Source organism: Rousettus aegyptiacus, unplaced genomic scaffold (genome assembly GCF_014176215.1).
Source record: "Rousettus aegyptiacus isolate mRouAeg1 unplaced genomic scaffold, mRouAeg1.p scaffold_m13_p_17, whole genome shotgun sequence".
NCBI lineage: Eukaryota > Metazoa > Chordata > Mammalia > Chiroptera > Pteropodidae > Rousettus > Rousettus aegyptiacus.
The window spans coordinates 19,480,806-19,507,252 of NW_023416292.1; the positions used below are offsets into that span (position 1 = coordinate 19,480,806).

The 26,447-nt window shown below is 49.7% G+C and overlaps 1 protein-coding gene across 8 annotated transcripts in view; it reads right to left on the reverse strand.

Moving 5' to 3' along the window:
* Positions 1 to 4,586: 4,586 nt before the first annotated feature.
* The window catches only part of DNM3 (dynamin 3), a 354,287-nt gene continuing 332,426 nt past the window's right edge, over positions 4,587 to 26,447 (reverse strand). For 3 of the 8 annotated variants that reach the window (XM_036234641.1, XM_036234645.1, XM_036234643.1), the window contains one exon: positions 8,507 to 13,493. In XM_036234641.1, the coding sequence (XP_036090534.1) occupies positions 13,424 to 13,493 (70 nt within the window). In that variant the 3' untranslated portion in view covers positions 8,507 to 13,423. Of the gene's footprint in view, positions 6,172 to 8,506; positions 25,547 to 26,447 lie in introns of those variants that run through there. The other 5 variants (XM_036234646.1, XM_036234642.1, XM_036234648.1 and 2 more) reach the window with 5 other exon arrangements.

Here is a 26,447-nt window from a genome sequence, read left to right on the forward strand (position 1 = left end):
AAGGTTGCAAGCAGGACATTAATGATTTAGATTCCCAGAGGATACGGCTGTGGGGGGGGGGGGAGAAGGGGACCACAGTAGCATCGGAATGACAATCCCAACCTGTCGCACATTTGTCTGTGTAAGACGCTGTCCGCTGTCCGCCGCTGCACCCCTTCCTCCCAGCTCTGTTGCTTGTCACTAAGTTATTAGGGAAGGCTGGAGGGTGGTGGTGGCTGTGGCAGCAAGCGGGGAGGCGTGGAGAGGCAGCGCCCTGCCCCCGCCCCCCCCCCCGCCCCCCCCCCCCCCCCCCGCCTCCGGCCCCAGGGCTTGTGGTCGGGATGGAGGATGAGGGCGCCTCGGGGGTGCTTCGCTCGCGGCGCGGTGCGGCTGGCAGACGAGCGGCTCGCGGCCAGAAGGCCGTGCAGGGGGCGATCCGAGCGCCACAGCGCACAGTGCTCCCGAGTGTGGGTGCCCGTCCTCCGCGTTGGTGCCGGGAGCTTTCGAGGGAGGCTTCGGGCGGCCGGCTTAAACCGCGGCTCGAAGAATTCACGCTGAGCATATTCGAGGGAGCCTTTGTTGCCGTCATTTACGCCTTCTAAGCCAAAGGCTCGAGGTCCAGAAAACCAGAAACGAGCCAGCAGAGGGCGTCAGTCGCACAGTTTTACACGCTCTCGAGCAGGTCGAAGGCCGAGTAACAGGCTGGGACACAGCGCCATCTCGTGGAAGTTACTGATATTCCTTTTAAAGGTGAAATCCGACAAGCGTCTTGGGATTCTTGCTGAATTGTGGTTTGGGGAATAACTGCACCGCCTGAGGTCCCCATAAATTCAGGAAATAAATGGCATGCTTGTCTTCAATACATTATAACGGGTACAGTTTTGAGCATCCAGTGTGTACCAGGCACTGTGTTAGACACTTCATATACATTATCTTAGTTTCTTATAACAATCTTGAAATACAGGTATTATTTTCATCTTAAAGTTGAGGAGGCAACATCTCACAAAATACTCGTTTGCCAAGGCCTATCTCTACTCACCTTTTAGGATGTTCAGCCTCAGGAATTTATCCAACAAATATTTATTAAGTACTAACTGTATGACAGATACTGTTTTACGTGCTTATGATATATCTGTGAATAAAATGGACATAAATGTGTCCATTTGTCTGGATAAAATGAGTTAAAATTGACCTAGCAGAGCTTCCATGCTAGCAGGAGGAGACAGGTAATGAACATGAGAATGTGGTAATAAATGCTGTGGGAAAAATAAAGAAGAAAAAGCAATGGTACTGAGTAAGGGGTTGGGGTGGGCCTCATGGGAAAGGTGACATTTAAGCAAAGGCTCAAAGTTGGGGGGCAGGGGGGTAACCCGGCTCCAGGAAGAGGGGAGCGCTGCTTGAAGGCCCGGAAGAGCCCGAAAGACTAGTTTTTCCATAGTGTTATATGGAGCTTCAAATATGCACTCCGTTGGCAGTTGTCACCCACGCCAGTGACTCCTCCGTCCTGGACTCGGGGACTCCTTATGCCTCTCTGGCCCCCTGGCCGGGCAAAGGCGGACTTCGCTCTGTGTCCAGCCTTGGCTCCTGTCCGTGATGTGCACGGAACCTGTGAGCTGGGCCTGGAAATCGGAACCTGACGTAAAGGGCTATGAAATTTGATTTGATTAAAAACGGCACGAGGGGGCGGGGCTGTTTATAGTCTTGACTTGTCGAAGGACCGCCCCTGGATCTGATCTGGATATGTTGACAGTATTGCGATTCAACAGTAACTCGTAGCATAAAAACCAAACAGAAATGGGTGTATGCGATGCAGGGGAGGCAGCTGGCGTGTCCCTTTAAATACAGGGGAGCACAGAACGCTGCAGAATCATGGACTCTATCCGACTCATTCAGACACGACTCCGTAGTATTATCAAGGGCTGTGGACATTTTCTTCTTTGTCAGCAATCTTATCTTCCTGTGGGTGAGGTTTATGCTTTTAAAATGAATTCATAGTTGCAGGGTTTACTTCAGAATTTCATGGAGCTAAACCCGAGATTCCAGTATCAATTTTGAGGTTTTCTTTTTTTTTTAAATAATACTTAATGCTGAGTTATCAAACAGATGTTGGCCAGTACGACATTTTTTTCCAACACTGGGATCAAGAGGATTTAAGTATATCACGCCACTACCCACTGAAAGTGTCCTTGTCTGCAAATGAAGGACAGAAGTCATTTCCTTATCTCGTGGCCTTCGGCTTCTAGGGTGTTTGTTGACACGCCCCCCAGTGTATACGTTTTATTTTTTCTTACCTTTAACTCTCTTTTCGCCATCTCCCAGGCGTCCTGGGCTTTCCTTGCTGGAGACTGGGGAGACCAACTCCCCTCACCCGGTCCAGAGGACGACGGAGGCAGGCACCTTCTCAACCGAAAGCCTTTCCGTTAGCAGCTGAAGCAAAGCTAACAGGTTACTTCCGTTGCCATACCTGACTTTTTCTCAACCGGCGCTTATATGATTTAGAGACTCGTATCACACGATTCCATTAGAAATGAAACGTTTGGTTTCTGATTGGCTGAAATGAGTTCTGACGCTCCTTTCTTTGTCAGAGGTCAAAATCACCACATTCTGGAATGTTAGCAGGCATTGGGGCAAGTGGATAATCTGCTTCTAGAACTCAGGTACCTCCTTCAGCCCAAAGGCACTAACGGTTCTCCCTGGAAAAGGGACCAAAATGTTCTCCTCCAATCACAGTACTGTAACCGCTTATTTCGCTTTGTGAGCTACTTTCCTCCTGCCCCTCCTCTGCTGCTCTCAGTAACCAGGACATTGCTACGGATTCAAGAAAGGTTTGATGCATCAAGAAAGGGGTGAGGATATTTAAAAATATTATTACTTTCATTAAAGGCATCGTCTGTTCCTCCTGACGCCCCTGAGTTATGGTCTGAAGAAGGCTGTACTTTTTCAGCAATCGAAAACGGAGGGCAGAGGTGGGGGCAGGAGAGTCGGGGAAGGGTATTTTCTGAAACATAGAAACACTATGAATGGTGAATAAATAGGGGTGCCTCCGGGCACGGTTTACGTTTCCTCCAGGCTGCAATTCCTCCTTACCCTACACTTCTTTGCTGAGGACAGGGAACGGGTTCACTCTGCGACCGCTGAGCTTTCTTTTCTCACTGGTCATCGGGTCAATGTAAGTGTCCAAATCCTCTAAACTGTGTCCTACTGCGCATAAAAAATAAGTTCTGGTTTAAAACCAAGTGCAAAAGTCCCGACACCTGAAAAGAAAGATGACTCGGTGAACCCCATCCGGGTGGCGACCTCTGTTTGTGCGCGGGGAGCCGGTGCCCCACCGGGGATGCTGGCAGGTGGTGAAGTCACACACCTGGCCTGCTGTGCCTGGCTCCCCACCAGCTCGCTGCCGCCAGGTAGGCGCCAGGTAGGTGCCAGGTAGGCGGGGCCCCCGTGCACTTGCGGCGCCTTCTCTGGTTACCCGCGCTTCTGACTCGCAGCCATGGGACCTGGAGTATGAGCGAAACTCATGCATGGTGACACGTGAAAAATTTAACCCGAGAAATAAACTGGGTCTGCATTTCTGAATGGAGAGTGGAGTTTGTAAAAAAAAAAAAAAAAAAAAAGATTTTTATTGGCCAAAGGGTCCACGTGGTCCCTCTGTGCCAGGACCTGCCACGGCAGACCCAGAGTAAACCGAGCCCCGGTTCCGGACGACGCTTCTGCTCTCCCGGGAGGAGGTTTCTGTCTCAACATGCTGAAGCGAGGCGCGTTCAGACGTGGTCTCACCCAATAGGAGACACTTTTTAACTTTAATTTAGACCATGGAAATTTTTAAAAAGAAAATTCTGAATTAAATCTCAGATCTTTGGGAAGGGTTCAGATCACATATTTGGCAGGATGTATAGAATATCACCTTAATAATAAACACTTTATGTGGATAAAACTTTGGGTGTTTTTTTCTACTGAGTTTAAAATTTCAGTGTTGGGATTACCATCTGAGGATCGAGGTATACAAAAACGTTCTCTTTCCTTCCAAAGTCATATAGACTCCATTCGTCCATCGTTATGAATTCTCCTTCTCAAGGTGGCTGCTTTGCCTTGCCTTGTACTTTTATTCTGAATGAAGTCTTCCTCCTCCTATACCTGCCAAGTAGAATGCGTGAGGTTTATGCTTCGGAGGTACAATTTCTTCCATAATCATACATATCTGATCTCCTACAAGAGTGTCTAGAAAAATAATAAAAATAGGAAACATTTTTTTTTTGGTATAATATTAATTATTAAAGGGGCTTCCTGGAGGCCAGTTGAAAGTAATCAGTTTTCTGTGTCTTTTCTAGACACCCGGAATTTTTACTGCATCTTTCAACATCTGTTGGACAGACCTCTCAGTTGGAGATAGACGATTATTCTCCACCAAATAGTATCTGAAATCGCAATGCTTTCGGAACTTAAAATGAATCTGTTTCAATTTAAGCTCCTTAAAAGATCAAGTTATATATTTTTTCACCTTACCTGGTTTTAGTTGAAACAAATTCATTTTCATTTGGATCTTCTTTAGAAAAAAGACAGAACACATTTCTTTTATATATATATATATATATATAGAATAAACTTTGTTTTTATTACAGACATGGATCAAAAATAAAAGTTTTTATGTACATACGACACGTAGTGCAAACGCAAAGCTTTTAAATACCACGGGGAGACGCGTTGTTGGGAGCGGAAGGAGATGGAGGCGGGTTATGGCGGCCGGCCTGGAGCTGCAGGAGGGGGTCGCCTGGTGGAAACAAAACAAGACGAGACGACAAAAGAGACACACAGAGGCAGAGGGAGAACACAACGTTTGAAATTAAGACGAACCCGAATGAGAGCATGCAAAATTATCCCCCCCGAAGCCACATTGGAACCGGACAGGAAGGCAGGCGGACATGCAGGGGTCGTGGGAGAACCCCACGCGGCAGAGGCAGCTGTCCCCAGCACCCCTTCTGGCTAGCGGTGGGGTGCTAGGCACGAGCCAGTTGCGCCCGCTCCAAAATGATGCTGTTTCGTATCGCAGGATGAGGAACCCATGCGATCCCACCCAGGAGAACTGGGGACAGTTCCGCTGCCACATTCCTTTATAACCTGAGCATCTGTTTCCCAACCCTGACTTTGTGACATTCGCTTATTTCCAAAGATTTCAATAAATGCTGTGAAATCTTTGTAGGGAGATGAGAGGGAGTTGAAAAATAAATATGCCCGGTGGAATTTTTTTTTTAAGATGAGGGAAATTAGAGGGTGTTAAGAGATCAAATGAGCTATGTAATCACAATGCGGACAACGTCAGGGGTGACCTCGGAGGGAAGGGTTTGTGAAGAAGAATTTGCTCCCGGTGATTATCCTGATGCAGTAGCCTTTCCAGGCCCAGGGATCCTACTAGGCGAGGTGTGGCCTGCGGTGACCCCAGGGCTTCATGGGGTTTCCCGGGTGGCACTGAAATTCTGACTGATTCTGAACTAGGGCCACCGGGGTGAGTGCCACTTGGCTTGCTGGTCTTTGTCCACGCGCCCAGCCTGGCTGGCATCTCGTCAGGTCCACGGGGCGTGAAACGGGCTCCGGAGCCGGGGTCCGTTCCGACACCAGCCTCTCTGGAGCTTTGGCTGTGAGCGGAGATCCAGCCACGTCAACGCTGTGGCTCACAGCTCTGCGAGGAGGACCCGGGCCCGGCGGCGCCTCCCAGCCGGACCTGCACCACAACGTCCTCTTTGTGCCCAGCCGGGGGACACACTCAGTGTCACGCCAGCCCGCGGGCGCCGAGGCTGGCTCGGCCGGCGCCCTGCTCTCTGGCTATGCATCCAGGTGACAGAGAACATACTCACTTTCATCTCACTCCTGTAACCCTTCAGTGCGTGGAGCAATGAAGTCTACAAAAAAAACAAAAACAAAAACAAAAACAGACTTCTTTTTCCTCTTCTCTGAGACGCTAACGGAGCCCGGGTGACCGGGCTATTTCTAGCTGTGGTAAAAAAAAAAAGTCACCGTACCTTCCCCCAAGTCCAAGGCCAAGTGTTCTTGGGTCCGGTCTAAGCCGCCTACACTACGGAGGCCTCCAAGCCACATAAATGATGAAGAACTCGTTACTGGGCCGTGACCTTTCAACCGCGGGGCTCCTGCGAGCCTTCGGCTGCTGAGAGGCGGGTAATGAGGGTCCCTGGTGTTTTCCTGAAGAAAGTGTAATTAAATTCCAGTCGGGCTCGATGAGATTTATCACCTGCCCAGCGAACAGAAACTAGTTTTGGGTTCCGAAGGGGCTTCGGGACACTTTAACTGCCTCGGTGGGGCGGGCCAGTACGTCCACAGTGCTGCGGGGACGTTCTGTTTGCGTTCGCCAAAGCACTTCCCTGCTGGAGCTGGTTCTAACCAGGGAACAGCATCGGAAAGTCTGCTTCTGGGGACGTATTTCACCGACAGCGAGAACGTTCGCTCCAAGCCTGAGTGACATTCCTGCCCCCCGCCCCCGCCCCCCACATTTTCCTCCTCACTTCTCCCCCATCCAACTTTCCTCTCAATGCCAAAAAAGCATCATCGACGACGCCAAACAGTGGCTCAGAGTTAGCGCTAGCACGGATCTCGGCAGCTCGGGTTTCGCTATTTTCCGGAATGTTCTACGTTGCTTACACAACGCTGAAGCGCCTGGAGGCGAGCACTGAACACCTCTGGACGTTTTCTAGGATGAGTCACAAACGTGCCTCGTGCTGCTGTCGCCTCTCTCAGGAAACCCGGAGACCCGAGTCGAACCCTGAGCCGCTCCCAGATCGTAGGGCTCATCAGCGCGGTGCTCGCCCCAGAAACAGACTTCGCGGGTTAAAGACCCTGGTTTCAGGCTCTGCCTTCTTAAGCTTTCCGAAAGACAACTTCGCGGGACCGTTTGGCCAGACCAGCAAGGCGAGGAGACGGGAAGGGCAGTGTGTGCGACATGGGCATCAGCGACTCGGAACAGACGGAACAGACGCCAGCCTCAGGAAGAGCGGGGAGCTGCGCCCACCCCCCCCCACCCCCCCGGCCACGGGAGCGGGGCGCCTTGGGAGAGTGACACAGGCAGTAAGAGCAGGCGTCCTGCTTCCGCAAGGACCTTCCGCTCGGAATCGGCCTGGGTCCCCTCCTTTCTCACCCGGCTTCCGGCTAGTGACAGTCTCTACTGGGAGGGTCACGCTCAGCGCCTTGCCCTCTGGCCTGAAGCCACTGTGCAGTGTTTGGCGAGGCACGCGCCTCAGGACGCCAGTCCTGGGGGAGTCTCCGTGATCAGAGCGTTGACGGTCAAATGAGTCTGAGGGACACGTGGGCACCTACCCTCTCTGGGAGATTCACAATGCAGCCTGATCGTAAAGCTTCTGTAAGTTCAAGGTTCTTATTATTAGTTGGCCACGGAGTGAGAGAATCCCAACAAACGGTCTTCAGAGTGGCAAAGCCAGGTGTGAGCAGGGTGTGACAGCCAACAAACTCAAACCTCAGATCTGTTTCTCAGTATGAAATTGAAAGATTCCAGCAGAAAAACAAGAATTTTTGAAAACAGATTGAGCAGAGATTGACACCGATCCCAGTACTATTTAAAAAAATATGCATGGAAATTGGCCAAACAGTAACAATGAGGTCCTTTCATTTTCGTAATTTCCATTGGAAAGTATTCTGGATACAGAATCATGCAGTAAAACACACACCCTCACCCACGCAACACACAGCACACAACACAAGTGCACAGCGTGATTTTCATCCTGACTCTTCCAGTGAGGAGCTTCCTCGGAAGATATATAGATAGATGTGAGGAAGAAATTACCACAGGAGAGTGTAAATTAACGCAAGTCTTCCTGATTCATCTTCACACAGTGAGCGTATCCTGAACACAAAGGAAAGGAAAGTAAACCAACATTTCTCCCCTCCCATTCCCTCCCCTTCTTCAAAACTCTTAACGAAGATTCTCCCTTTATTCTCTCTCTAGAATGCAGTGAGGACAAGGATGTGTGTAGCCAGCCACCCAACACTCTTCCAGTCTCTTAAGATGGGGGAAGCCAAAAGGGGCGACCTCTCCCCTCAATGTCCAATGAGTACACAGCGGCAGCACCCGCCAAGGCAGGAGCTTAGCTACTTCCTGGAAGAAATGCCTTCCGTGACCTAACGTTTGGGCGAAGGAGCCTTCCTCCTCCTGCTTCCCAGGTTTTCTCATGAACACTTCCTTCTCGACTACAAAATGGCACAGTGCCTCTCGGCAAGTGTCACGCCGCACTCTCTGGCTGTCTAAGGTTTGTGTCCTTCTTGAACCTATATAGTCCAACAATGGCTTCAAATCAGGAATGAAAGATCCCAGATTCTCCCACCTTTGATTTTTTTTTTGTCAATTTGCTCCCTTTGAGAATCTCATTCTTCCCCAAATTAATGGCAGTAATGCCGGATGCCACTGTTCTCCATGTCAGTAATTCTGGGCCAGTTTGATTCGGAAGTCTTAGATCTTACTGATAGGCATAGACATGACTCAGACATATACAAGAAAGAGGAAGGGGGAGTCCTTCAGGTGTTATCATTTATTTCAGGTTCAGAAATACAGCTTCACATTTTCACAGTAGGTGAATGACACAGGCTTTAGGAACTGGCTTCAAAAATTCCATTCACAGCGTCCATCCACATACCAACATTAAGAAATCCAAGAGGTGCCAAGAAGACAGTGGAAAGTATTCTGGCTCAAATTAATTAAAAGAACAACAGAGAAGACATAGATAGGATTTCGCTTCTGTACACTGCTCCTTCATAAAAAAAAAAAAAAAAAAAAAAAAGAGGAGTTTGATTTAGAAAAGGGAGTGGAAATAAACACAGACGAGCACGTGAAACAAAGGCTGTACGTGTGAAATTAAACATAAGTCAAGTAACGGTGAAATTTCTGGTTGGGAGGAATAATTTTCTTTTTTTTTAAAAAAATTAAATGGGCAGCAGACAACGCAAGAGGTTAGACAGAGTAAGTTTTATCATAACTTTAAAAACATTTCATAATGAGCAAAGTTTGAGGAATTCAAGGGTAAAGAATTTCAAAGACATGAACGCCTTCAGCTGAGCCACGCGTGGACCCCCAGAGCAGAGAGGGGAGGAGTCCCGCCACGTGGACGGGGCTTCAGCAAACAGCAGACTCTTCCCTCGAGTTCCCTCTCTCTTGTGCTCACGCGTTCATACATTCTTACACATATGTACAAATAGCAAGGCAGATACTACAGATGCTTCGAAATAGTCTTAAAGTTCACAATACAGAGCACCACATAACTTTAAACACAGCAACGAGACGGGATGATTTTAAGATTATCGAGAAGACACATTTGAGCTTTTAAGAAAAGGTCGCGCGACCTAATGAAGCAAGCGAGCATCGTTTCTCTGAAGTCACCCGGCTTCACTCGCATGAAACCCTGAGCTCAGGGCGAGCAGCCCCCTTGCTGAAATGACACAAGGCTCATGGCCGGAGACTCACGTATCATCTTCTTGCACTGAGGTCCGCAGTTCGGAGACCTGCGACTGAGGCCTTAGTCTCAATGTTAAGGAGATTCCTGTCCATTACTGATAATGACATTGTTTGCCAAATATAAAATGTTCACTTGAAAAAGAGGATGGATGATTGTCCTCCAAGGTTGGAGGCAACTCCCCCCCTGTGTTTTAAGCCAATTCATTCAAAATGATCCACTTCTTTTATTATATTGCTGTATCTCTCTACTTTATTTTTTGATGTTTACTGTAGAGAAAAGATGACTAGGTAGATCGACTTAGCTTTTTAAGATTCAGGTCAGCAATCCACGAATAATTTATAATTCTAATCAGAGCTCTTAAAGGTAGGTCTCCGGATCTTACACTTCTTATCAGACTACATTGGCAAAGGGAATTTCTCCTTAGCAGTGCTGTGCACTTAGATACCAATGCTCATGGATGTTATTCTATCATGTTGTCATGGTAACTCTGAGCTTTGTGCCTTTCAGGTTGAATACAATCTGGAGAAGATTTTGAATACCTCATGTATTTTATGAGAAACAAACCACTGTTATCACATATTATAGCAGGTTCTCCAAAGCTACCCCTTGTATTAGCAGTTTAGAAAATATATTCATACCCACACACGCGAAGCACACGTATACAGAAATATTTACACCCACACGTATACATGTATATACAATACACACACAGCCACACTCATGCGTCTGGCATTTTAACAAGTGCTTTTAAACCTACATCCCCAAAGGGGCGCGAAATACATGTACTTACAGGAATGAATCTACTATGTACAAGCTGTGGACATGGACACACATGCATGGAAAACGTGTTTGTGCACAGGGGAGCTCAACATTCGCCACAGACTGGCGTCAGGGCCCGCTCGTAGCTGAGGGTGATGGCTACAGCCTGCACTTGAAAGTCATAGAATGAATCTGTGTGACTTGCCTTTTTAATTCTAAGTCCAGAGGGCTTGTAGTTATGTCACAGAAACTGGTTTCGGGAAAACATTTGAGGCTAGAACGAGTTTGTACCTGAACACGTAGGCCATTTGCTAATAAGCAGACTCTACTGTTCTTCTATGTTACGAAACACAGCTAAAGCGAAATTCGGAAGCGTCGTCTTGGAAGGGCAGCGTATCTGTTCTAAGTCAACACTGTTTCAGTAACCTGTCCACGACTGAGTGCGTGGTTGATCCGATCGGTCAGGAAGCATGCGAGACGAGCATGTAACCATGAAACAGGTCTACCTCCCGAGCACACGCGCGCGCGCGCGCACACACACGCACACACACACGCACACGCAGCTGAGCGCTCCGGATGCTGAACCGCCGTGTGTTTGATTCTGTTGTGCTGGACGTGAGGGCGCCACAGCCATTGCGTGGGCAGCATCGGAGGTGGGAGGACGCGACAGGGAAGACGCGGCGGGGGCGGGAACCGCCCAGGGAGCCCGGGGAGCCCCGTTCCCACCGCGAGGCCCGACGCGGGCGCAGCGCTGCGAGGTGGGCGAGGCCGGGTGCGACGTCTCCTTTGAGCAGGACGCAAACCCTCCGGGGAAGGGGCTCCCGCTACCCATGTGACATAGCACCGTCGCGGACCGAACGCATCCTCCAGCATGGCTGCTGAGATTCTGGGGGATGCTGGGTGCTATTTGGAAACAACACAGAGGAAGAATAGAGCGAAAATGTACCCACGAAGAGAGACAATTGGGACAGCGAAACTACGGGGCTATAATCTGGGAGCAAAACCCAAAGGTGACAAACGCTGTCGCTTACGACTGCGTAAGATCAGTGGAAAGGAACTCGAAAAAATTCTCTAATTTTCTTTGACATGGTTTGTGTCGATCCAAGCACACACCAGCGGTTACCCATAATATTTTCCTTTAACAGGAGGAAATTTTTGAAATACAGCAAAATGCAAAACCACATACAGCGTGAAGCCAAGCCTGAAGTATGTGATCCGTTAGCTGCCTGTTTTAGAGAACTCGAAGGAAGAAGCAAAAGGGAATCCTAAAAAGAAGGGATTTTAATGAAAAGATCTCACTGCAGGTTATTTATTTTACTATGGACGTTTGCTTAACACATTTCCATTTAGCTGTGGTACTATTTTTTTAAAATACAATATGTTTCTTGCACATCTGTTCCATTTACAAAGAGTTAATTTTTTTCCAATGAGAAAAAAATAAGATATGGGAAGATTTAGGTTGGTTATTTAGGGTGGTGTTCTTTAAACAATCGCTTGTAACTTAAAAGTTGAAATACCCTTTTAGTGAATCTTGTGTTCTCTGATTTTTGCCTAAGTAGGCTAGCTGTAACCCTTGAGAATAAGTTCAAAATGATGCCATTCAACTTGCCAATTCTTTTTTTAATAATGGTTGAGAAGTTTTTACTTCATACTTTATAGGTGTCTGTTTTAGGTATAAAGTACACAGGAAATTAAAGTTAAGGTAACACACAAATCATGCTCGCTGCTTTCCAAGGGAGCCATTTCAGTGGGTGAAACCTGATTTACTCCTCCAGGACATGGAGCAGCGTCAGCGGATGCCACCACTGAGTGGCTGCTTGGTCTGCTGGCTGGGGACAGTTAGAGGACAAAACTCCAGCTGGCTCCTGGCCATTTCCTACATGCCGATCATCTGGTCCCAGGTAGTCCGACCCTCAGCCTCGAGACTGAACTGTTAACCCCAGGGTGAAATGGCTCTTGTAAATTTTAGAAATGTTAGAATTTTCCCATTTGCTGTAGACCTCAGCATCTTAATAATCATGTTTCGGAATGACCTGGGTAGAGACTCTGAAGTCATACAACTGTAAACATGTGCACTCTGCTCTTAAACCATGGCGTCTCTAACGTAATGGCTTTTCTTTCCACTCCAGGCCCCAGTCTTTACGTATGGTTGTCCCACAGTAAGTCTCGAGATTCATTAAGAAAGCCTAGATTGGATAGGAAGCGACTTCAAACCTGTCGGAAAGGTAGGACGCATTTTTACATAGGGAGTTCCATATTAGCAGAAGTGGAGAGACATAGTTTTGCTCCAGCCGACCAAATAGATAAACAAACTGGAGTTAGGGCCAAAGTGTAGTTAGCTGTGCCTAAAATTAGATCGATCTGAGAAAATAAGTAATTTCCATGGCAACTCATACTTGCCCTAGGAGAAGGTGCGTGAATAAGTGGATAAAGACATTACTTTTTTTCAGGTATTCTGAAAATGTGATATTTTGCTTCTTCCTCGACTTCTGAAAGCAACTAGCCAAACCTATTGACTAAACGCCAAAAAACGAGCTCTGACGCGCTGCTGAACGTGCTTCTAGCGCGAAGCGAAACACACTGGCTCGAGGAGAGGCTCCCCAGAGCATGTGATGCCTTAACTTTTCCCTCGCAAACGACCCTGCACTTCCGGAAACGTTTGATCCTCAAAGAGCCCTAATGCTAAAGGGCTCCTTCCTAGCCGTCTCATGAAATAAAGAGGCGGGAAAGAGGCTCTAAGCAGGTAATTACGGAGGAGGCGGAAACATCAGTCACTGGCGACATGGCTTCTGTCGGCCGCGGCAGAACGCGAGGAAGTAAGTGTGTGTGGCTTAGGCCTGCGCCCACCATCTCAGACCGCGTGAGCGTCTCTGTCTAACGGGCTGTCTGTCCGGTAGGCATTCCGGGAAACGTGTCCGAAGCAACCGGAAACAGATGCCAGGGTAGGCGAATGGTTCCCAACGTATAGGGCTGCTATGCAAACCTACCTTGGTCAATCCGACATGGGAAGCTTCGAAGGGTCAGCGGTTTTCGAGGGCCGAACCCCGAAGGTTTGACACACATGAGCGATGAGGACGAGTGACAAACGCGTTAGTGAGACTGGTTACTTGCCTACCGATGTCCACGCATGCGACTACTCATGGTTTATTGCAATGGTTATCAAAGGTGTTGCGTTCGCACACTTCGTTAGTAATTAATTGCCATGCCGGACACTTCGTTTAGTCTAACAGGGAGGATTCTAGTGGCCGGATTATAGTGGGACGAGTTGGTGACGGGGGTGGTCTCCGGCTAGAAAGAGAGAGAGAGAAAGGTAAAGAAACAGGTAGAGCATCCCACAGAAGGCTGTCCCCAAGACACTGAGAGGGAGTCGTCGCCCACATGCTCATGCACAGACAGGCCAGCGGGAGCGGCTGCCGCCATTCGTCCACCCCGCATTTTTTTTAAACAAAAATGAGGTGTCTTTTCATAAGCAAATCCTTCTCAAAGCGGAAGTCGTCCCTCCCAATACTAAGAAAAACATTAAACCGTTGAAAAAACACCTGAAACACACTGCACGTTTCTCAGCCAACAGAGCAAGATCACGCAGCGTGAACTGATCGGCCGGGCGTCCTCTGCGAACCAGGACAGGATGTTAGGTGCCAGAGAACAACGGGTTTTGAATTTTTATTTCCCTCTTCCTCTTTTTCTTCCTATCAGGATGTCCATGCTCATCTCTTTTAGCTGGAGCCTTCTCTAATTCGTTCTATATTTTACTTCTAACTTGCAGGGCATTTGAAAACCAGAGAGCGTACAGTGGTTTATGGCTACGAGAGAGCAGGGCTGTGTTTCTGCTCCTGAAGCAAAGGAGAGGGTGACGCCTGAGGTCACCCCTGTGGCTGCATTTTGGACCACGATGGATTTTTGAAAGAGAGTCGAATGCTCACACAGGGCGGTGGCATTGAGTGGGAGAAACCGGCTTCACTGACGAGAGAGAGAATGCACGATCTGTCTTATTGTCTCTTTTGACTGTCTTCTAAGAATGGAAGAATGAATATTCTCTTTGCTGGGTTAGCTGGTTCTCGCTGCTGACCACGCGAGGCCAAGCTTGACGGGCCAGGGAGTCCAGCAGGGGGACCGGCTGGTGCAGCAGCAGGTGGGGTGAGGGGGAGCTGCTTTCCTCTCGCTTCTTGTTTCCTGGGAACATCGCACTGAAATGGCTTGCTCCTTCTGTCCTGCCTGATTCCTCCCCAGGGTGGGAAGTCGGAACTACCTGACTGCTAGCTGCGTGAGCCGGATGGGGTCCGTGTAGCTCCCCGCCCTTCCTCTCCGCGCCTGCCGGGGCCAGGAGTCTTCCTGTTGTTAGGAATTACCAACTGGCACCTTCTGAGGCCATGGCTCGCCAGTTCGATGTGCACCTGGGGTCCCCAGAGGGCTTGCTGGGCCCCACACTGAGTTTCTAACGGGGTGGGACATTTCTAGCACGTTCCCAGATGATGCCGATGGACCAGCTTTGAAAACCACTGTTCTCAGACGTGATATGTAGTTTTGACCTTGCTTTATTAGCAATTGAATTCGCTGGCCAAATAAAGTACAGGCGAGAAGAGAAAGTGCTGGAAAACATCTTCAGGAGGACGAAGGAATGGTTGTAGCCTTTGATACCTTTGGGAATTAGACTTAAGCACGGGTCGAATCAGTTTCAGGTTTACTTTGTAAAGGCCAAGGCACTATGTGTGGTAGTTTTCTTGCCCATCGTCTGCGGAAGAATGGCTGTGGCGTGGGGGAGCCCGCGTTTGCTGGCGGAAGTGGCGGGAGGTGCGGAAAGCAAGCATCTCCAATGCGCATTCCCAATTCTCACTTTTGGAGAAGGTATGAGTGAAGTCCAACCCAACTATCTAGGTGGACCCAGGTCAAAAAAAAAAAAAAAAAAAGAAAAGAAAAAGAAAACCTTCAAAAAAAGATGTACAAAGACTGACACTTCTGGAGGAGGAATGCTATCTGCCCAAGAGGGTACTCATTTGCATAAAAAAGAATATGCAATTGGCTTTTTCATACCACAAACTCTACTTATTAAATATAACTGAAGCTTTAATCTATAACTGCTTCAAAAATTAAAAATTAAATTTGCACTTAGGATTACAGGATGGTTATACATCTCAAGTTTCTAGGCTCCACAAGAATCTGTTATCGACTTGTCCAGCTTTTTAATCTTACTGATAAAACAAGTCCAAAAAAAAAAAAAAAAGGAAGGGTTTTGTCTACTAAACCACACAAAATAAGACACCCCCTTTCCTCCGGCTACAACTGGAGAATTTCTTAGAAAACAAAACAAGAGAACAAAAACAAAAAGCGCTTGTGAGTTTTCTAAAACGGTGCCGAGCGCCTGGCATGGGGGGCTCCGCCGACCGGTCTCCAGGGCAGACCCAGCAGGAGTGGCTCAGGCGGCATCCGCAAGCTGGGCTGGGGGCCGGAGTCTCTCCCTCCTGGGGGCTGAAATCCTTGCTTCTCCACGACCCTCTTGACTTGACTTAACCCTTGCATCATTTTTCAAAGCTTAAAGCATGTATAGGCAGTTTATCCTCTGAGGGACATTGTAAACTTCCTAAGCACTGAGATTACTACCCCTTGTCCCGCCAACAGCCTCCCAGAGCACTTGCAGGGGGCAGTGTCCCGACCGGGAGTCTACTGAGTGTGAGTGAGGGACCAGACAGGAGTGCACCTCCAGCTGGAATGGGGAGGCGGCTGGCTCTGACCCAGGCCTTCCTCCTGTGAACGTCCGCCCGAAGGCCACAGATTGCGGGCCATAGTATTTCAAATGTCACATCGTGTTTGTTTGTGCTTTTCTTCTTACTTTGAGCACCGATTCACAAAACGGGGTTTACAGGTGTCGAAGGTATAAGGATAAGTTCAGGAAATGCTGTAGCAGTCATGACCTGGTCCACGCGAGAGACAATGTGGTGTAATGTATCACGAAGGGTACGGTAAGGTGCTACCCAGCACACTTCTGGCCCTTTTGGCTTTAGTGAGCTGACACCGTCCAAGAAAAGTTTACAGTAGAGGCTGGAAAGAACAGAGGACTTGGAGTTCGTTTAGAGGGTTTAAGGAATTCTCTAATGTGATTCTTGCTACATATCAGAGCCAGCATTTCTCTCCCCTGTGAAAATCAACCCGTCATTTTATAGTGTATGTCATTGGGAAAGTATGAATGAATCGATAGCATTTGAAACAAGATCATAAGGAGAAAAACGGCCCGCAATTTTTACTTGATGATACACACATATAATATCCTGCATGAATTAGTCTCTGAGGTAAATGGTAACATAATCGACCTCGCCACTCTTTCTTATTATCTTAAACGTCTGACTTGGACTTCACCCACAGGGATGGCCCTGGTAAGACCCCTTCTGTGACTACAGCCAAAAGGCTCTTAAAGGGTGATTTGCTCACATTAGCTCTGCTTAGTTTATGATTTGTGTAAAAAATAAAAAAAAATGCACAATAGCATTCACTCAGGCAAGGTTTTCAATAGAATAGAACAAGACAGAAAGTGTTCGTGTTTAAACGGTTCTTAAAGTACACTCAATTCCAAAAATAAACATTGCTTAAGTAGCGCGTGTTAACTCGTTCGCTGTCTTTCCATTCATTCCCTCGGGAAGCCCTGTGTATGTGTGAGGTGCTGAATTAAGACTTGGAGGCAGAAACGGGTGTGCAGTGGCTGCCCAGGGGTCCCTCGCTGGGATGGGGAGACAGGCAAGGAAACCATGACAGCCGTGGGGCTGGCGGCCCCGAGACAGAACCCTGCCTCCGGGGTCCGAGGGCACCTGAGGGCTTGGCCTGGAGTGGGAAGGAGGCTACTGGGTTGGTGGGGAGGGGGTGGAATGGGAAACGGGGGGGCGGGGGAGGCTGGCATTCCAGCAATGGGAAACAGTATGCAGGGAGCAGGAACGCTGGAAAAGGGCCGTCCGTTGGACAAGGCCTTATTCTTTGCTGCAAGTGTCAAAATTACTTGTGGTGCTCCGGGTCCTAATTCATAAAACAGATGACTTAGAGGGTGTTTAGCTGTATCGCAATATAATTCCTAAAAAGCATTATTTTCGGTTTTAACTTCGGGTGTTCGAGCCTCTCCACTGTATCACTGGCAACGGCTAAGCGGGGTAGAGAAAAGACTCAGAGATGCGCAGAGGAGCGGAAGGCAGGAGGGCCACGGCGGCGAGCAAACTGCGCGGAGAGAGGGCGTATGGTTTGCAACGCGGTTCACGCCCACAAGGCTATGGAACGAAGTCAGGCAACGTCCCCTCCGAGGATGCTTTCCTCCCTCCCTCTCTTCCTCCTTCCCTCCCTTCTCTCTCCTCTCTCTTTTTCTCTTTTGAGAAATCCCCAGAGAGACCTCCAGGAACCCAGTCCCACTGATGGCAGCTGGGGCAACACTGTCCCCAACCCCTTTCACCTCCCCTGCCCGTGCCCTCGCCCCCACCGGGCACCAGGGGAGGGCAGGCCCACTCGGCCGTCTGAGGGATGGAGGGGAGGGCGGAAGGAGGTGCTTGGAATGAGCTCCCGGGAGAGGCGGACGCCACTTCTGAGCTGCACGTTCCTTTGTCATCTCAGGTCGGGGGAACAGGAAAAGCAGAGGGGGCGGGAAGGAAAAAGGCCACACCTGAACCTCTGTGTGAAAGAACAACCTTCCTTCTGCTTTGGGAAAGTTTCGGAAAAGATTTTTGCCCCTTTCTGAGAGAAAGCAAGAACCTTTCAGGCATGATCCCCTGCCTTGAGGCCTTACCTCAGGCAGCGTAAATATGGGATTAGAAATAATTTTTGAAACAAACAAAAAGCAGAGCACGAGGAATTTGAAGATCTATGTTGCAACTACATCTCATTTCTGCCTGACCGTGACACCCGGCTAATTAAAAGGCCGGTGGTAAATGCACGATGTCACATTTTTCTAGTCACTTAGGTCAATCCAAGTAGCAAAAACAGAGACAAAGAGCTACCGGTCACCAATCACAATCCCGGCGATTCCACGAAAACCCCAGCAGGGGGAGCTCCAACAGCTTCAGAGCTCCAAGTTTGAAAACAAAAAAGCTGAAAGCAAACAGAAAAACAGAGGCGCAGTGTGCCTTGCGGGCTGCCATGTCAGAGAACAAATATGTGACTAAGTCCCATTAAACGCTCAGAGCGAGGCCAAGTGACAGAGCTGGCGGGGTCTGCGACCTTCCGGGTCCCGGGCTCAGGCGGCCGGGCTGGGCCTGGGGCTGCAGCCTTGGCTCTGACAAAAGAAAGACCAGCAAAGACCATTTTCCCGGCACATCGAGAAGCGATTCTTTTCCTCCTAAAGTGGCGTATTGTTTCTAAATGGCTTTTGACATGGGCTCAAGAACCGCATTTTAAGACGGAATTTTCTTTGGTGGTTGAATGCGCTACAAAAACTCCTAGATATTCCGTCTCTTTTTCTCAGTGGCTCGTTGGGCGCTTTTTTAAAATGAGGGAAATGCTGCGTTTGTAAAAATTGGTGCTAAAAGGGCAAGAAATCATATGTCCCCTGGGCCATGTAAAAAGTCTGCAGAAAACATTAGAGCTTTCTAACACACACACACTCTCTCTCTCACACACACACGCACCAACTGGAATACAAAGAATCTACTCAGGAAAACAGTGAGAAGTATATGAATTTAACAGTTATCGGCTTTTCAGGGCAGGCCTTTCCATCCGTGGGCACGCAGGATGATCAGAATTACTTAACCCGAAGGAAATTTTTAACCAGGCCCTTTTCATCTCTTGCCAATAAGAAGTCAAACTTTTTGTTTTACACCTTGATGGTATGCCCACATTTTAAATTTTTACACAAGCTCCTACAGAAACTTTAACTAGACCGATTCAGACCAAGAGTCACTAAATAAAGCTAGTCTAGACGGAAAAATCTATGAAAACCATATGTTTTTTAGGCATCTGTCTTACAAAAACTGCCATCATCCTGGAGAAATAGTTCACAGACGATGCTGTCAGGAACACACTGCTGTGCTCAAGACGGCTGCGGAACTCGGAGAAAGCGAAGCCCGAATGTTTACAAACGCGGGGCTCTTGTTCCCACACCCCTCCGTCTGTAAACATCGCTGAGAGGAAAGGCAAAGGCAGATGTCATTTATACTTCCAGCATTCTCAAAGACCCCAAAGGAGTGTACAGTCCTGCTCCTCCACGCCCCTGCAGAACGCGAGGCTGGGGCCTCTCGGAGCCACTCTGTTCTCACTCGCAGAAAACCGTTTTGAATAATGTTGTACGTGGATGAGGCCAGGGAACCAGAACATTTTCTTCTTATTATTACCTCATCCTGCTTGCCTGCCAAACACAGCCAGAAGGCAGGTGTCCGGCCTAAGTGGCTGAAGGCGGCCTGTCTCACATCACTGGGTGTAGGGCCCAACGGAGGGACGGGGAGAAGCGGGCCTACGGCTCGCCTTCCCCACTGACCCAACGCCGCTCTCTGGACCAGAGACAGTGGTGGCCGCTGCATCCATTATGCTAGCCACATATTTGCACATCTCAAAAGGTATTTTAACGAGTGGTATGAAATCCATAGGAAAAAAAAACCCGGAAAATCAAGGTTTAAGGATAAAAATAACATTTTAACTGAAAACCGAGCAGTCTGTGGAGACTGGGAAAGCATTTACGCCTTGCAGCTGTTCCCCGCGGCTCCCAGGGATGGTCTCCTGAGGCTTCCTGCTCTACAGTGAGGGGGACTTCGGAGTGACGGTAACCATGGGCACCGGCATGAGTGTGACATGTGCTGTCCAGTCACCTAGAAGACGCCGAACCACCGACATACATCGAACGGCCACATGGGGAGAAAGGTCCTGGGTCGAAGGAGGTGCAGAGAGTAAAAGAGAAGGAAATCCATAGCGTGAAATCAATCACGCACCAGAGTTTTCGGCAAAAGTGAGAAGCACTGTTTTAACAAGTTTATTCTTCAAAGATACTGTACTTTTAAATGAGTTTTCAGCATTTTTAAAATTAGTTTTCAAGTACTAAGTATTATGATGGCAATGGGGAGATTTTAGAGCGTTTGAAATGTTAAAAGAAATCAAGCAACATATCAGATTTCGTATTACAGAGTCCAAAACTGAACTATAGGGCATTTAAGTGACTGAGAGTCCATCGATGAGTCTCAGGGACTTTTCTGGCCTGTAAGCTTCCGTCCCAAGGGCTCTGATGCTCCCGCTGCTGGAGCCGAAACTCCGGGCCCCTCTCTCTCACGTGGCGCGTGCGACGTGCCGTTATTCTGACGTTTGGCCCAGTGTGTGGCAGCAAGTCACGGCCGCGGTTTCTCTGGTTAACACGTTTACTAATGCCTCCTTTATTTTCCACCCAATGAGGCAGTAATGAAGGTGGAACTGGCCTCACATGAAGTTTTATTATTTTAGTCATTAAGATATTTTCCAACACTACCAAGAAGCAAAAAGAAAAATTCTGGTTGTTTAAAAAAACATGCGGACATTTTCTTCCGTTTTTTTGGCTCCTCCTCCCCAAGCAGGGGCCTCTGTGTGGACTGTCCAGCCAAGGTCCTGGAGCATGGCACTGGGAAGGATGCACTCGAGGAAAACTTCCATCTGGTCTTGAAACTGGCATTGAGAACGAGCCTCACAGAAGCTTCAAAAATACATGTGGTACAGAGTATATCTCACGTAAATACCCGTCCCGAAGTGGAATGATTTCCTCGTAGACTCTCTGGGCCGCAGAACGCCTTTCACAGTCTTTCTCTTCTATTCTCATAAGAGGTCTCATTCTAGATGAACTGTGATACATGCTGAGCAAAATACATTTACAGGAAGACGCCTCACGGATGTCTGGAGCTAAATACAGGGAATATTCGCACGGTGGAGGCAACGGGTACATCTGATTCTAGAAGAAGGTCACTTTCCACGTCGCATTCCAAGCCGCCCCGGCCTCTTCACGCCGTCTCACTCCGTCTGGGGGGTTCCCTTGTGGTGGCCGAGCTGGCTCGAGGTCGTCCGCGTCTGCACCTTATTCTCCCTCTCAGCTGGTCCGTTCGGCCCTTCCATAAAACGAAAACGAGAGCAAAGCAAAAAGCCGGGGAAGGAACGGAGCTTATTTCTAAATTTCATATTAACTTGCGCTCTTCCTGGGTTCCCGTAAGAGCAGTAAGTACATCTCACGCTATTTTTCTGTGTTTAAGCTCATCCCAATGGGGAAGATGCCGACTCTGTGAAGATTCGAAATCCTCCGTGTGTCTGAGCGATGGAAGCCCGGAAGGCCCGGCCTCGCCCTTCACTGGGAGGGGTCGCGAATTCTGCCATTCGCCATGTCGACTAAGTATTCCTTCTGAGCCTGGGGTCGAACGCGCTCTTCCTACAGTCCTGCCGAGCTGATTGTTTTGACTGAGAAACAGGAGTGGACATTCCCTAGTGTTCACGGCACCAGTTAAATAATAATTCCAGAAGTTAGAGCACGTGTTACTTGTGGCTTTGCCCATCACGCGGCCCTGGTGGCCGAGAAGCAGACAGAAGCAGGGGAAAGTCTCGCACGGCGACCAGCTGCCCGAACGCCCGGTGCCCTTTGCAGAAAGCCTTCTGCTTTGGGTCCGAGCTGCCACGTGATGGAAACGTCCTCTGAAGACCAGGAACGTGGCGCCGACACACACGCAGAGCGTCCGACGCCGAGGTGTGCCCGGCAGCGCCCCTGCCCCGCGTCGCAGAGCACTGGCCGGACCGCAAGTGCGACGTGCTTCCGGCAGCGGCGTGCGGTGAGCCGGGGGCCGCCCTCCGGCAGCGGAAGGGCGCGAATACGTGTTTAGAGTCCGGGGCTCCCCTGGACCTCGGTTTCAGCACAGGTGGCTAGAGTCAGCTAAAGGATGTCGATGCCGGGCAGGGTAAAATTCTATGCTTCGGCGACCATAGAGTTATGACAAGCAGCCAAAGCCATCGTGCCCTCAGCTAACGCCTCACTTCGAAAGGAAACTCGGCTGCTGGAATGGGGCATTTAAAGCGCATTCCGAGGGCCAGGGGCAGCGTTCCCATCTTCTCGGTCCCGTCCCCGGCTGTTTCTAGCCGAGGTGATGCTAGACATCACTTCGGCCTTTCGCCATGGCCGGTAAGTCCCAGCAGCTCATTCTTAGAATTTGCTGCTTGGATCAAAGGTGAAAAAATTTGAAAAAGCCATGAACCATGCTGTGCCACGAATCTCTGAAAAACACCCATCTAATTCTAACTGTCCAGACGTAAAGGTTTTCTCTGTAAAATCGTTTTCCTACAGCCAGGGAGACAAAGGCGGGCAGCGATGAGAGGAGTTCGGGCTTGCTCGTGTCTAGCCCGCACATGTCTGCTTGCACCAGGCAGCACTTTATTCGCTTCTTCCCTTTGAGCTGACATCAACTTGCACACAGGAGCATTCAGCAGATTCCAGCTGGGGACAGTGCGCGGCTGACTGGCTACAGGAAGAATCAGAATCGTTTGCTGTGCGGTTTTCACTGGCTGGCGGTTCTTTCGCGAGCCTCCCGTCCCGCGGTCTTCCTCTATCGATCAGGTGAAACCTGGGGCGGAGCTGGGCACCCTGAAACTCAGGACGGCTTTGTCTGCCATGGTCGAAGCTTAGCAATTTAGAGCCCCACGGAGAACACCGACAGAGCGATTTGCTAGTGTCTGCCACGGGACGGGACGCGGGGGCAGTTGTCTGGTTAACGTAACGCCAGTCACCACTGGGCTTCCGGCGGCATGCCGGTGGATCGCCTGCCCCCTGCAGCCCGTCTGCCCTCGTGTGGCTTGTCCTTCGTCTCCTGAGGACCCCTTCTTATTTCCCTTTTTCTCTCATTCTCCTGCAAACTCGGATGTCTGGAAAAGGAGGATCAGGGGCACGCCGAAAACAGAGACGCGAGCTGGAGTCTGCTCTGACACGTCCGCGAAGCTCCCCGACTCCGGTCTTCGGGACGCCCTCACTTCCGCTGCTGGGCCTCTGGGCCTCGTCTACACAGACCGCCCGCATTCTGAACCGTGGCGGGATGGAGATGTGCGACGCGGACTCCAGTTTGCTAGGCCCAAGAAGGAAACCACCAGCTCATTTTACTTTCCTTTAAACCAGGTTGGAAGGATGAAAGACCTTGATGTTAACCAATGATTCGCCTCCACGGAATATCATGTTACGACCAAAATCATCGTGGAATGTGAACGATTTTGATGGGATAGTTCACTGAGGGGCTTCGATTAACTTGAACATTTTCTCTTGTGAACAGCTTGTGGCCAAATTCCTATTTTCAACAAAATACATTAGGCACCATGCCAAGCCATGTTAGATTTGCAATGAATTACTAATTACGTTTGGGATTTCAGTAACAAATTTTGTAACACGGCCTCTTGAGATGCCTTAAATATTAAGAATCAGAAAGGAACACCTTGGAGTTGTTTCCACTCTTGGCAAACGCACCTTTTAAAAACCTTTGACTTAAATCCGGTTGCTAAGAATAAAGCCTGTTCCCTGAACAATCAGAATACCTAACCACGCATTTATTTCTTTGTCCCTGAAAGGGGAAGGATGGTGAGGCAAACAGAAAGCTCGGGGCAGAAACCAAAAATCACAAGATGAATTCGTCGCGTGTCCAAATGGCGCTCAGCCGCTGAACGGGGCCACACTCTCAGAGGGCTGTGGAGGAGGGAGCGAGTTGGGATGTCCCCATACATGCCTGCGGGGGACTTGGACACACGCTAGGCACACGCGTCGCTCAACTCTCCGTGGACCCTGAGCCCCCGACGTCGAGGTTCGGCGGCTTCCTCCTTCCTGACACCGAACCTCCGTGTTAGGGGCGCAGAGACATGCGCCTGAGAACTGGGTTTGCTCTTACTCAGACTTTGGGGGGTGGGCTGGAAACAACAAGGCAGAACAAGGTAGGCCTTGCCCCTAAGTGAAAGGGATTCTGTGTCCACTGTCCACTGACTCAGCGCGTAGAGCATGTAGAGGGGATACAGCCCCACGAGGCATCAAGGTTGGCCAGAACGAACGAGGCTGGAAAGGGGCCGAGCGGCCTCCGCCTGCGACCGTGGCTGCTCACAGAGGGATTTGCATCTCTTTTGCCTGGTGCCTTAGTGATAAGTTACTGAGAACCTGGGGCTGTGATGCCGCTCGAGGTGTGCCTTGCGGGGACGGCCGAGTCGCAGCTCGGGCATAGCGGGAAACCCTGGGACGGCCTGGACGCTGCCCCAGGGCCGTCCCCGCCGGCCTGGGGCGCCAGGGGCTTCCGGGGGGGCATTTCTCCGCTTCTAGGTTGAGCTCCTGTCGTGTGGATGAGCCGGAGTAAGAGCCGAGCCCTTTCTCCTATGTTTCGGCTTTGCCATTTTCAAAAGACACAAACAGGTGGCTAACAGAAAGTGCTTCTATTTCTTTTGACATCTTTTAGAACGGGCCACCGAGGGGTGCGGTGAACGGGGCTGGCTTTTGCCAGGAGGGAGCCCCGCCTCCCGCTCTCATCCCTTCCGACTGATGCAGAGTCAGGAAAAGGGAGAGAAGGCAGACCCGGCCGCTGCCAGGAAAAACACTCCGATTCGGTGCATTTGCTCTGTTAATGTCCAAGGCCGTGATTCCCAATTAACTAATTTTAGGAAGTCGTAACTGAAAATAGCCACATCAGCCCTGAAGTTAGTGTCTGACGAAGATTAGGATCATCGAGTGAGAGAGCAAGGCCCCCAACGGGCGGCGGAGTCTGTGTAAAATCACCTCGCTAATAAGGGGACACCTCCGGCCGGGCCGCAAGCGGGATTTAGCCCCTTCGGAGAAGCCGCGTGGGGCGAGAGGGGAGGGGGCCCCCTAAACGTCCTGGCAACAGCAAACGCTCCACAGATCGGATCTGTGTGCACTCGGGTTACTAATGACAGAAGCATCCACACGGGTGAGTCTCTCTGGGGCAGAGACGCGCCCCGTGCTCAGGTGGAAGTCGTTAGAACAGGCATGTCCTCTGCTGCGTTTCCAGCTCCCTCAGCTGAGAAGGGCCCCAAACGACTCCGCCAGCCTCTCCCCTTCCTCTTCCTTCGCACCGAAACGGAAAGAGAATAATCGTAATGCTTTTAGAAAGGCAGGACGCTCGTGGTTTCTGCACGATCGCAAGTGCTTTCGTTACCTTAGGACGGGGTTAAGATAGAAGTACAGAGGCTCCTAAAAGTCAAGATCATGACTTGCTAACGAGGTCGCGAATTATCCAGAAGGAAGCTACACCGAGGCCCGAGGCCCGTGCTGAACAGCAGAGCCTTTTGCCTCCGCAAGTCCGGGGGTGGGGGGCCCTGTGGCGCCCCGGCCGGCGGGGCCGCGGGCACCGGCCGCTCACGCCGTCTTGTCACCTGGCGAGTGTCTGGTTTCAGATAAAAGAGGAGAAAGGGCCCTTCGGAAAGAAAAGAACCGGGGAAAAAAAAAAAAAAACCATCAAACTTCCTTCTCAGAAAGCTAAGGGCTGTTTTCCCGGAGATGATGCATAATGGCATTTCCACTTTTTAAAGTTTCAAGTAGAGAAAATGGAGGCAAGTCATGGAGAGAAAAGAGAATATATAAATAAAGTGAACAAGGTGACATTTCAACAGCAGCTTCCCTCAACTTTCTTCTTTCTTTACTTTTTCTCTTAATTTCTCTTTCTTTCTCTTCCTTCCTTCCTTCCTTCCCTTCTCTTTCTCTCTCTCTCTCTCTCTCTCTCTCTCTCTCTCTCTTTTTGAAATCTTAAACTGCATTTCTGGCTTGCATTTGGTAGGATTCCTGCTCTGGCTTTTATTAAAAACAGACTTTATGTGGTCAGAATCCTCCATCCAAAGCTAAACTTTAATAGGCGTAAGGGTCCTGACAGAGTCTTTCTTGCTCTCTCTCAGCTGCCCCCCCCCCGTCCCTCTCCCCCCCCGCCCCAGGGATTTCCCTCCCAATGCTGAACTGGCCTGAAACTTGAAGGTTCAGCACAAAACAACCAACTTTTCTCTCTCACTCTGAACTCTCATTTCTGTTTTACATTTAACACTCTTTGCAAGGCCGGATCAAGTTAAGTCTGGCTCTAACTTGAAAATACTCTAGAAATTGTGAATAACACAACTGTCGTCCTATGAGGCCCCCACTGCGGGTGCATTAGCCGTGGCGCGGGCTGCCGGTTCCCAATTCCTGCCGCTCCCTTCCCCGTGCAAGCCGGGGACCGGCCAGGCGACCCCAGCCCGCTCCACGCACCGGGTTAGCACTCGGCAGCATTCCCGGGGCCCCGCGGGCCAGCCTGTGAGCCCAGAAGCAGAAGCAGCCACGCGAGCAGGCAA